Source organism: Vicia villosa, unplaced genomic scaffold (assembly GCF_029867415.1).
Source record: "Vicia villosa cultivar HV-30 ecotype Madison, WI unplaced genomic scaffold, Vvil1.0 ctg.000938F_1_1, whole genome shotgun sequence".
Taxonomy (NCBI): domain Eukaryota; kingdom Viridiplantae; phylum Streptophyta; class Magnoliopsida; order Fabales; family Fabaceae; genus Vicia; species Vicia villosa.
Window position 1 is genome coordinate 411,030 of NW_026705420.1, and position 13,220 is coordinate 424,249.

The 13,220-nt window shown below is 34.1% G+C and overlaps 1 protein-coding gene across 1 annotated transcript; it reads left to right on the plus strand.

Moving 5' to 3' along the window:
* Positions 1-2,259: 2,259 nt before the first annotated feature.
* On the plus strand, positions 2,260-9,180 carry LOC131632360 (uncharacterized). The gene is made up of 11 exons (XM_058903114.1): positions 2,260-2,603; positions 2,706-2,861; positions 3,192-3,338; positions 3,430-3,623; positions 3,758-3,847; positions 3,947-4,388; positions 4,506-5,419; positions 5,505-6,707; positions 7,313-7,531; positions 7,620-8,480; positions 8,603-9,180. Exons 1-11 carry the CDS (start codon positions 2,260-2,262, stop codon positions 9,178-9,180), a joined length of 5,148 nt encoding a protein of 1,715 aa, XP_058759097.1.
* Positions 9,181-13,220: the final 4,040 nt, after the last annotated feature.

Sequence of the window (13,220 nt, forward strand, 5' to 3'; positions counted from 1 at the left end):
TTACACATTAACCCATCAACATTGAATACATTAATTAGCAAGGGATCTTCGATATTGGCTACCCAATAATTCGCAGACAAAAGATTAATTAGTTCTGGACTATCCACTTAAACCATTATTTAGAAAACTGTTGACTCCCCAATAAACAAAGGGATCTTGGCTGAACACACATTAACATATTTGTCCTACCTGAATATTCCCAATGTATTATATTTATTCAAGACATATTAATTCAACCCGTTTGAACAAGATATTTATAAGGTATTGTTGTACCAGGTATTATAAGTTGTTGTTCTATTAAATTTAAGAGGAGATTGGAATTAATAAATCTTATGATATTAGTTTTTACAAACTGTACATCTCTTTTATCCAGCTTTGCGTGTTTTATATGTGATTTATTGTACAATGGCCAGATTTTAGGGGTAAAAGATGACTGTACCGTGCCTTGGGAACTGCCAATTTGCTCCAAAAACTACCTTGCCTGCCACGGATCAGCAACTAGCAGCCACCATGTCCATAGTTTGGGAAATTTTTGGGTACAATGTCACTTCTACATTAAATGCAGCCAGCATTTTCCCACGGTCAGCATTGATGGTACATACTTTCTGAACTTTATTTCCATTCTTTCCAAACATCACATTTGCTTTTCCATTGGCAATTTAATGTTATATGAGATTTGTCCTATATCATGGATAACTTTGTTCATGATAGCAGTCCCTTGAACAACTGGTACTGCAGAATATTAATTGACCTACATCTAATGTCAGCCTAGCATGCTAAGTCTAAACATTTTAATCTTTGCTGAATCAAATCAAGAGCTTTCCAAGGATATCTCTTTTTAGTTCTTAAATCTAACTAGATTTTGTAAGTCTCCTTTACATAACTCTTTCCTACATATATAACCTGAATCAAATCCATTGCTTTCCATGCATTGCTCTTTTTAGTTCTTAAATCTAACTAGATATTATTTAGGACTACATCTCATGCATATTTGAAAGCTGCTACGTAACATTAAACAAAATTAATATACAATGAAACAAAATAAGTTTAATTAGGAACCAGCCACGTAATATTAAACAAAATTTCTATATGTACAATAAACAAAATTAATATAATATGAAATATAACATAGGTTTAATAATCATCCTGCCACGTAATATTATACAAAATAATAAGGATATGAAACATATTTTGTTTCTTGCCTAAATCTCATGCATATTTTTGGCTCTAAATCAACAAGTATAATTTATTTTAAACAAACCAAAAAAACCCAGCAAAAAATTCCATACCTGGATCAATATGTTCAACTGCTGTGAACTGATTGGTTGGAAATGAGAAAAAGCTAGAAACCACCATTTTGTTGCCTTCGAAATTTCATGCAGCAGGTGAGCATCTTCATTGCTTATATTTCTTCAAGTTTAATTATCTTCTCATAAGATATACAACAACTGCCTCAGAAGCTTAGAGAAAAAAATTATACTTTTGGACCAAATCTTGCCAAAGCACTAGGACTGTTTAGAATACCCTTTGTTGTCTAAAACATTAGAGTATTAAGTGCAATCCATTTGCACTGTGTTGTCTCTGAACAAATATTAGACAAAGTTAGGGAGGCATGGAAGCTATTAGTGGAATGAAATCAATTTTCTTGTGGAAAATGAATGTTGAAGATGTTGTTCTAATGACAATTTAATTTCTGCATCCTAATGGGGGTGTAAGAACCTCTTAATTTGTAACTCACCTTAGTGCTGCTGAGACCATAAGTTAAGTATGTTAAACAATGTCACTCTATGTATTTGAAAGTTACTCATGGTTTGATGGAATATGCCTTTCTTATAGGATTCATTTGTTTAACTCATTTATGAATGAACTCATTTATGATGAAACAACCACCTCATTAAAAGCATAGAGACTTTAGAGGTTGAGGTATTAATTGGACTTTTGTTATTACATAGAAATTAAGAATTAATTGATCTTTTGTCCATATTACATAAACTTTTATAGGTTGGAAGTTAATATGTTGGTGAACCTAAATATCTTTGTTATGCATACTATTTATGACACAGTGGTTGTTATTAGATTACAACTTATACTGTTATACTGTCATTGACTGTTGTAGATCAGTTATTTTGGCAAAATATGAACCCAGCTGAGAAAATTGTGTCCGGAAAGAAGGCAAGAGCAAGAAGATCTTTGATTATGAAGGAAAACCTAATCAAACGTCACAAAATTAATCATCAGGACCTGCTTGGTGTGAATACAATGTACAATACTCCATGCCACTTCACGCCAAGACAACCTTTGTCCGAGCTGACTCCGTCGTCTCAAAATAGTAATACAATATCACAACTCAATGTACCGTCTATTCAACTAAGCGGACGTGTTGCCGGTTCAGAACCTAGCCTACCAAGACACACTTTTAGAAGTAATTTGAAAACCTACCAAATTGGCAATCTAGGAAAAAATCTATTGTCAAAGTTTGCTACAACTTCAACCGTTGCGGAAAATGAAACGTACCAACATTCCTCATTGCAATCTGAGCAACAATCATCTCCACAATATAAAAACACGGTCATTGAAGTTGGAAGTTCATCTAATTCAAAGAAGTAAGTACTGTGACTTTACATTCTTAGCCATATATCAACCAATCTTCAAAACTATTGTATAGTGAATAATTATAATATCTTATTGATACAATACCTCATCAGCGGTGCACCGATATCCAAAACAAGCAGGGGCAGGCCTAAAAAACAATTTGGAGTTCCAAATATGGTGTTGAACTTGTGCAGCAAGTTTCCTATACTGACTGGTGCTGAAGGTACCGCCGCACCAACTCAGACGCACAGAGCATACTCACAAGCTAGGTACTTTTTTTCTGTATCATCTTTAACTGCATGGAAGAATCACTTATAATTGTTGCTACACACTGTATGGTTATATATACCATTAATTTGTGGTCACAATGTAGACAATGTTCCTTATAAAGATACAAGTTCAGCATGCGGTTTCACCGTGGTTGCATTACCGCTTTTGATACAGACATCGCGGGTTAACCGAGGTCGCGCAATTAGCTATTATATTGGAGTCTGATCCAATCCTCGAAACAGTCATGCCGAATGCAGTAATTATAATTCAATTGTTAATCTTTGAATGTTATTACCTTTAATAATCTTTAATTACCTTTTAATGTACAGATGTCCAGCGCTCCATAAACCAGGTAGGGGCAGGCCTAGGAAAACACAAACAGATCAAAACCTAGCCTTCAATTTGAATAAGCATGTCCCTAACCAAAGTTCAATTAGGGGCAGGCAGTCTATACCAACAAAATCACCGCCTTCAAGGTAACAAACAGCGTTCGTAGTACACCATTTTTAATTCGCTTATAATTATATAATATTCATAGTGAAAACCATTGTTCAAACGCGTTCGCAGTGCACCATCTTTCACTGGTCTGCAAACACTAGAGGACATGAACCAAAATTCTATGCACGGAGCACATCCGGTATCACAGTCAACACTTATTCCAAAGCAGAGAATAGAACCAACATGTCCTATATTTACACCTACGGTCAATATGGATTTTGATAGCGACTCCGACGATGATAGCGACTATGATCCCTTTGCAAGTAAGTATAATACTTTCTTCCAGCAATTATAACATGTCATGGTTCAATTTTTGTGACACACTTTCTGCCTTGAAGCCAACAGCGTGATTACCTCATTCTAATTGGTGTACATTTACTGTGATTTAACATAACAGCTTATGAATCCGAAGAAGATGTCTGTTCAGACTCGGAAAGAGATGGAGCACCATTTACAATTCATGCGAATGCAACCGTAAATGACGAGGGTATGCAGTTTTTGATTTATTTTGCTACAATAATCAAACTTGTCCTAGGCTGCATGATTATTTTCTAATCTATGATTGCTTCTTTTGTTTCTTATGTAGAATATTACGATATCGGTTCCCCTCTTATCGAATGTCGTTATTGTAAAGCAATGATGTGGTATCAAGAGAGGATGCACAAGAGTTCCCATTCCGCTAACCCGAAGTTTATGTTGTGTTGTGGGAACGGGAAAGTTGAACTGCCACTGCTTAGACAGCCTCCAGAAATACTTGCAAAGCTATTGTTTGATCACGAGAACGTTGTTAGCCGGAAATTTCAACAACACATCCGTGTTTACAACATGATGTTTGCATTTACTTCACCTGGAGCAAAGGTGGACAATCGTTTTAACGATGGACGTGGGCCTCCAACACTAAGGATACAAGGTCAAACCTGTCATCGAATCGGAAGTTTGTTGCCTGCTCAAGGTCAGAAACCGAAGTTTGCTCAATTATATATTTATGACACGGAGAATGAAGTTGAAAACCGAATGCATGGACTAAGGTTATTGCCCCTAACATACTACTGTGGCTGTTAGTTAAATGCTGTCATCTCCCTTTTTTTGTGATATCTAATCATGTGCATTCATTTGTATTAATATTAATGTTTTCTCATGTGAAGGAACAAAGAAAACTTTGATACATTGGTTGTAAATGAGTTATCCAATATGCTGTATGAATGCAATCCTCATGCTAAGAGTTTTCAAATGGCAAAGCAATGGTTAAATAATGGGGAAACTCCAAACTTGAAGCTGCGACTCATTTCCAACAGATCCACAGATGGGAGAGTGTATAATCAACCAACTGTATCTGAGGTTGCAGCCTTGGTTGTCGGTGATATTGACACAGCTGAAATGAGGGATATCATAATGCAGACAAAGGGAGGAAGACTTCAAAGAATCAACGAACTGCATGCGGCTTATATGGCTTACCAGTATCCTTTGATATTTCCTTATGGTGAAGATGGTTATAGACCTGATGTAGCACATAGAGACTTGCCTTTCAAAGAAAATAGCATAAGAAATAGGCTCACAATACGCGAATGGCTTGCATTTCGCATTCAAACGAGGTTATCCGAAGCTAAGACTCTGTTATCTTCTAGAAGGTTGTTCCAACAATTCCTGGTCGATGGTTACACAATGTTGGAGTCCGAGAAACTAGAATGGCTACGCAAGAACCAACCTAAGCTTCGGGTTTCCAAGTACAACTCTTTAGAGAAAGAGGGTGATCAGAGTCAACTTCCAGGTGTAAGCATAGGTAAGCGAGTTGTTTTGCCTTCGTCCTTTGTCGGTGGTCGTAGGTTTATGGATCAATTATACTATGATGGGATGGCTATATGCAGTAAAGTTGGGTTTCCTGATTTGTTTATTACTTTTACCTGTAACCCAAATTGGCCTGAGATTCAAAGAGTGCTTGGACCTCTCCATCTGAAACCTCAAGATCGACCCGATGTGATTTCCAGAATTTTCAAAATCAAGTTTGACCAATTGCTTTCGGATCTAACCAAAAAGGGTGTTCTTGGCAAAGTACTTGCTTGTGAGTTATTTATCCCTCTTTGCTCAAATTTTGTAGTACTATAACTAACATTGTTCCTAATTATGTTTTGCTCTTCCAATGCTAGATATGTACACCATTGAGTTCCAAAAGAGAGGTTTGCCTCATGCCCATATATTGATCTTTTTGCATCCTTCAAACAAATATCCAGGACCCGAAGACATTGACAAGATCATAAGTGCTGAAGTGCCCGATCCGGAAACACACCCTCGGTTGTACAATTTGGTCAAAGCTCACATGGTTCATGGTCCTTGTGGTTTGGCAAACGTCAAGTCATCTTGCATGAAAGATAACAAATGCACCAAGTTTTACCCTAAGAAGTTTCAGTCTACTACTATAGTGGACCAAGAAGGCTATCCGGTTTATAGGAGAAGAAACAACGGACACACAATTGAAAAAAACGGCTTCATTTTTCATAGTGGTCATGTAGTTCCGCATAATCCAAGTTTGTTGTTGAAATACCAAGCCCACATCAACATGGAATGGTGCAACCAAAGTACTTCTATAAAATACCTTTTCAAATATATAAACAAAGGTTCGGATCGAATTTCTGCCATCATACAAGGTCAGGACAAGAACAACGTTGACGAGATCAAGCAATATTTGGATTGCGGATACATCTCCCCAAGTGAGGCATGTTGGAGGATCTTCTCTTATTCTATACATGGCAGGAAGCCAGCCGTGGAGAGATTGTTTTTTCATATGGAAGGTGAAAACTCCGTGTACTACAAAGACTACGAGCAAGTTGGTGATGTTTTACTAAAACCAAGTGTAACCGAGTCTATGTTTACATCATGGTTCGAGGCAAACAAAACTTATGAAGAAGCAAGATCACTAACTTATGGTGACTTTGTTTCTAAATTTGTTTATCATAAGAGGAGTCGGAGTTGGAAACCAAGGAAACGAGGGTATACAATTGGTCGACTCATTTGGGTTCCTCAAAGCACTGGTGAATTGTTTTATTTAAGGATGATGCTCACTGTGAAAAAGGGTCCTCTGTGCTATAAAGACATCAAAAAAGTTGATGGTAAACAACTTAAAACTTTTCGTGATGCATGCTTTGCAATGGGATTTCTACAAGATGATCGAGAATTTATTGAGGCAATCAAAGAGGCACATCTATGGGGTTCGGGTCCATTTTTACGCAAGTTATTCGTGACGATGTTGTTATCTTCATCCATGAATAGACCCGAACATGTCTGGAGGAAGACTTGGATGTATTTATCGGATGGCATTCTTTATGATCAACGGTTATTGGCAAGAGATCAAGGTATTTTATCTTATGTGCTAAATTTGGTTTTCTTTATTTCAATATTCTGCAACATGTCATACGAATCATCCGTGTGCAATAAAACATGGAAATACATATATTTCACTTTGGGTCTGTTACATTTATTCATTATGACATGTTAGCGTTGTAAGGCAGACAACAATTAATGCTTAAAGCTAGATTATCTTATAGTCTTTAAATGCTAGATAACTATGATGGAAAACCGTGACCATCTGCGAAATTGCGCTGAAAGAAACTAATATAAAGTGCCTGGTTTGTTTTATGAAATGCTGAGCACGGATCCTTTTTGTTCACATACTATTTACAACATCTGTGAGACAATAGTGAATGAGGTAATATCAAGATCATAGCCACTGTTATAAATAGTATGCGTATGATATTATTTAGTCAGCTACTGTTTTCGATACGTAGCAAAATGCCATTAGTTTTTTTAGTGAATTTCTTACATCCAGACATCTTTTTTACTTTATTGTTATGCATGCTCTTATATTATATCATTTCTTGTCATTGCTTACATTCATTTAATCTTAATGCTGTGATAAATGGTTACATATTTATATTGTTTTTTCGCTTTAATAACATAGGTCTTACAATGAGCGACGCCGAGTTAAAAGATCGGACTCTAATGGCAATTGAAACACTCTTACAAAATAATAATCGAAGCCTGAAAGATTTCAAGACAATGTCATATCCAAAAGATTATGTCGTCTCCTTTACAGGAAATAGGCTACTCTATGATGAAGGCCAATATGATGTTGTTGCTCAACAACAAATTTATGAGAATTTGTACTCTTCTCTTACAGGTAATATCACTCTATAGTTGCAACGTCAGAAAATATTTGAGTTGGTACCTTTGTTTAACAATCTCTTGGGTTACCCTTTTATACACAGATGAGCAAAGAAGCATTTTTGAGGAAATCATGAATGCTGTCGAAAAGCAACAGGGCGGGGTATTTTTTTTATATGGATACGGTGGAACTGGTAAGACCTTTATGTGGAACACCTTATCAGCAGCAGTTAGGTCTAAAAAAAAAATAGTCTTGCCCGTTGCTTCAAGTGGAATTGCAAGTTTGTTGTTACCAGGTGGAAGAACAGCTCATTCTAGATTTAAGATTCCTGTCCCTACCTTAGAAACTTCTATTTGCAACATTGAAAAAAAGAATGATCTTGCTGGGCTTCTCAAGATGACAGATCTAATCATATGGGATGAGGCTCCTATGGCTAACAAGTTTTGCTTTGAATCTCTGGACAAATCCTTAAAGGATATTATGAGTGGACCCACAAAGCCATGTGAAACAGTGTTTGGAGGTAAGGTTGTTGTCTTTGGTGGTGACTTCAGACAAATTCTCCCTGTTATACCAAGAGGTACAAGATCTGATATTATCCATGCCACAATCAATGCTTCTTATATTTGGGATCATTGTAGAGTATTGAGGCTTACAAAGAACATGCGCTTGCAAACTGGTCCACCTGATTCTACAGCTGATGACATAAGGAGCTTTTCTGAGTGGATTTTAAATATTGGAGATGGGACCATGTGTGAGCCAAACGATGGCTATGCTGATATTAGTATTCCAGATGAGTTCTTAATTTCTAACTTTTCTGATCCAATTAAGGCAATTGTTGAAGATACATATCCTGATCTCATTCATAATTATCTTGATTCCAACTATCTACAAAGTCGAGCGATATTGGCTTCAACAATTGAAGTTGTTGATGATATAAATCAATATATCACAGACCTTCTTCCAGGTATTAAAATTGCACTTAGTACAATTTATGCATGTCAATATTATATACCTTCTGATTAGACAACTTGAACTATATTTTGCAGAAATTACTAAATAAATATACGTCTTTTTCAATTGTTGTAGGAGAAGAGAAAGAATACTTTAGTAGTGATTCTATTGATAAATCTGATGCAACTACCTTTGATGCGTATGAGCACGTGACACCGGAGTTCCTAAATGCTCTTAAAACTTCAGGATTGCCTAACCATTCAATCAAGTTGAAAGTTGGAGCCACTATTATGTTGATGCGCAACCTAGATCAGTCTGAAGGATTGTGCAATGGTACAAGGCTTACTGTAACCAGGCTTGCTGCTCATGTCATAGAAGCTAAGATCATTTCTGGAAAAAATATTGGTAACCTCTTTTATATTCCTAGAATGTCTTTGTCCCCATCACAGTCCCCATGGCCATTTAAATTGGTGCGACGCCAATTTCCAATTATTGTTTCCTTTGCCATGACTATTAACAAGTCTCAAGGTCAATCACTTGATAATGTTGGATTATATTTGCCAAAAGAGGTTTTTAGCCATGGGCAATTATATGTGGCTATTTCAAGAGTAAAATCCAAAAAGGGATTAAGGATTCTTATTCATGACAAAGACAAGGAACCGATGATCTCTACCACCAATGTTGTATTCAAGGAAGTCTTCCATAACATTTGAAAGGTGTGAATTTACCCCTAAAATCTTATCATGTCATAAACAATTATAATTGACCACTTTGAATTTACAAATGTATAGAATGTAATTTTGTTTATGTTATTTTGCTATTTCAGGATGATTTCATTCACTTCATTGAGGAACGTGTGCGATACATTAGGACTCCTTCACAACAAACTTTTTGGATAATTGTTTTTTTTTTTGGTTTCGGTATAACCATTTGTAACACATTTTATATTGTACTGCTAATTTAAAAACATATCTTTTGAGTCATACCTTAAAACTCCTTCATTTGTATGACATTTAACATGGCTAATGATATATCATTTTGTCCGTTGATTTCTTGGTGTTGGACACAACATCAATAGAAAATTACCCGTGCGACAGCACGGGTCTCTGACTAGTTTGCTTATGAAATTAAAATGTTTTTGATTTATATAAGTTAGTAAAATAATTTTTAACTTTAAAATTGTTTAGGAAATTTTGATTCACCTTCATTTTATTGATTCACCTTGATTTTATACCTATTAATTATATTGATTCACCTTGAATTTATTGAATTTTTTCAGAAGTGTATATCTGAAACATTCCAACATCAATTTGGTCTTGGAATATTTCGGATATTCATCTCCGAAGACACCCCTCTCCCAAAAAGGGGTGTTTTCAGAAATGCATCTCCAAAAACTCAAAAAAGGGGTGTTTTTGGAAATGCATCTCCGAAAACACCTTTTTTCGTATTTTCGGAAGTGCATTTTCGAAAATACCTTTTTTTCCAATAAAAGTACGTTTTCAGAAATGTATTTTTGAAACAAAGGGTATTTTGGTAAATTCGTCAGAAGTGACTAAGAAGATTAGGAGGTGGGTAAAAAAATTTCCTTTTTTAAACTAATGTTAGCAGGATGTCCGCATATATATTTCCTTCTATATTTTATAAATATGTTTGATCTTAAGATTAAAAAGTTTCAATCTATAAATACAATTCAACCAACAATTCTTGATAGATCAAATGACAAGATTTGTAGAGAGTCTAAACCACAATTACATAATCAGTTTCAATCAAAATTTTATTTCAATGCTTGTTAAGAGCCAATAATAGCTCATGTGAACTCAACCACCAAAACATTGTCAAGAACTACAATGAAAAATGAAAAAATGAAATGCCAATAAATTTTTAATATCACTATTTTTATTATTATTAAAAAAAAATCACTTTTTTTTTTAATTTACTTTGTATTTCTTAATTCCTGTCTCCATACAAATATAAAATATATAATTGTGAAAGGGAGACATTATGGATGAAAATAGGTGAGGCTACCTCACAGACAATTAAAGCTTCTTTAATGTTAAAATTTGTAATAAGTTTCAAACAATATAGAGTGGTTCCCACAATATCATCTTATATATTTTTAGATAAATTATTAAATAAACTAAAATAAAATAAAATGATGAGATATAAAATCTACTCCATTAAAAAAATTTAAATAAATGATGGTTGATATTCTAATATTTTCCAGACAAAAATTTCAAAAATATAAATAAAAAGTAAATCTCATCAAATATTATAATCAATAAAAAAAACCTAACTTAATTAATCTATCTATACATTATCTATACATGTATCTTTCATCTCATATTTAATAAACTCATATTTTATTTTTATCCGATGATAACAAAATATTTAATTATTAAACAATTCATATATTTTTATCATTAATCATTAAAAGAATTAACTATTATTAAATTGATGATACAATAACTTATTTAAATTACATCTAAAAGTTTATTTGCTACCTATTATGTCACATTATATATTTTTATCATGAATAAACAAAACAAAAGAATATTTTATCATTTTATAAATCCTTTTTTAATATTTTTATTAGAGATGTTTCTACGGTCCAGTTTAAATCAGACTAAGTGTTTGAAAAATTCAATCGAGACTAAACATTAACTTATAACATACATTTTAATTTTTTTATCACGGCCGAACTCAGGTTTGATAAAACCTAATTCTGTTGATCTATTTCCATCCCAAGAAACATAAGAAAATAAGTGTGAAAGGAAGGAACAAGTTTGGAATGAACAAATGCATTTATCTTAGCATAAAGCCCACATGGAAGACATGACAAGAGAGGTAAGTGAAAACGATGTTAAAGAAAAGAAACAACTCTCATCACAATAATACTCACAAAATTCACACCCTCAATGAAAAAATGGACCACAATCTTCCTTCATTAGGAAGCAATTCTCCATAAATATGCATGGACGGCTATGCTCCTTTATTTGCCTTTTAGATGTGCCATCTATTTTCTCACGTTAGTGAAATTTAATGATACATGATCACATCAACCAGCAATTTTCTTTTGTAGCATTACTCCATTTTGGTTCATCAATCATCACACTCTAAAAATATAAGTACTTAAATTTCAACTACATCCATTTCTAAACTCACCTGGCATATAGCTTATGTGGATTATATTTCCAAGAAAACAAAATGGCTTAAAATCAAAAGTAGTTGTTTGTAGTAGGGCTAGTGGTACCTCTTCACCTAATCACATTAAAGTCTTCAAAAAATATGAATTAATTCTTAAGTAACCATTGGGTGTGTGTGACCATGTGGTTTGAGTTCATTATTTGGCCACTAATTATGCAAAGGAAACTCAGAGAGAATTAGTAAATTAAAGTCAAGGGAATTTTTTTCAGATAAAACAAAACATGGCAGGTGTCTCTTGGAATTTTTTAACTGAATTTATACCTAAACCAATGAGAATCAACAGTCAGAGACCTGATTTTTAAGCAACCACCACAACATATTCACTTTTGAGTTGGTATTTTGAATTCTTCTTTGACTACCAATAATTGTTGATATTTTAAATTGTTAGTATATTTAAATATATAGTGAATATAAGTAATGTGCTAAGATACAACAGAGAATCAATTTAAGTATAATAAGCATTTGAATATGAATCCAGTATGGCAGTATCCAGGAGGCACATAAAGACATAAGACACATAAAATAAAGGCAACAAAAGTCCACAAACCAAACTATTAAACCAAAGGAGATAACCAATACAAGGAATTGCCTCAAGAAAGGGCAAGTTAGATCTCACCGAAATAAATCATAATTTACAGAAAAGCATTTTGCGGATGCACCATAAAAAACTCTCCATTGCAAAGTCAAAGACACTCACCTATCTATTGAGTCAGATAAAGAGTAGAGTTCTCAAGTTAGCCAGAAAAAACACGCAAGAGTTTCTCGCATGTCTATCAATATACCATTTGCAAACTAGAAATATACTCTTATTTTCTACATCATTTACCTAGTAGAGGAACATGAAAAAGCGATATCATTTTGATATTTTCAAATCGATTAAACGACGGTGTGCCAAATCATAATCAAACCACCACTCATCCTAGACCTGCCTCACAATTATCTAAAAATTGCATGAAACTCTTATAATAAACACATTTTCACCATCAAGTAGCGTCCTCTTCTTAATCAACAAATATTTCATAGACTTGGAATAAATAGGCTTTTGTTCCTAAATTACTTTTTTTTTTTTTCATTTTTCTTGGTTGAGTGATGGTAAAGAATTCTAACGTAATATGGATTTTTTTTCATTCTCTTTTATTAAATTTTTATTTTTTTTCTACTTATTTCTTAATCTTCACTTCACTCTCAATTTTTTAACATAATTCATGAATGTAATGATAGGGAAACCAAGGAGTATAGAAAAGTCTTTGTAAGAGGCTTGTGTGTGAACATCTCCCCAGTAATAATAAATAGATTTTTAGGGAGAAGTGAAGAAGAACAACTTGAGGTTGAGGTATCTGACAACACCAACTGTGAAAAAATTACTAAAGAATAGGTTAAGGAGTGGCCTCAAAAAGAAATACTGTATGCCAGCCACCTAAGTGTGAAGTATGCCATTCTACACAAGATTGATGCTGCCAAATGGGTGCCTACTAGTCACACTTCATCAATTGCTACTGGACTAGGAAGATTCATCTACATCATTGGGACCAAAACAAAGTATGATTTT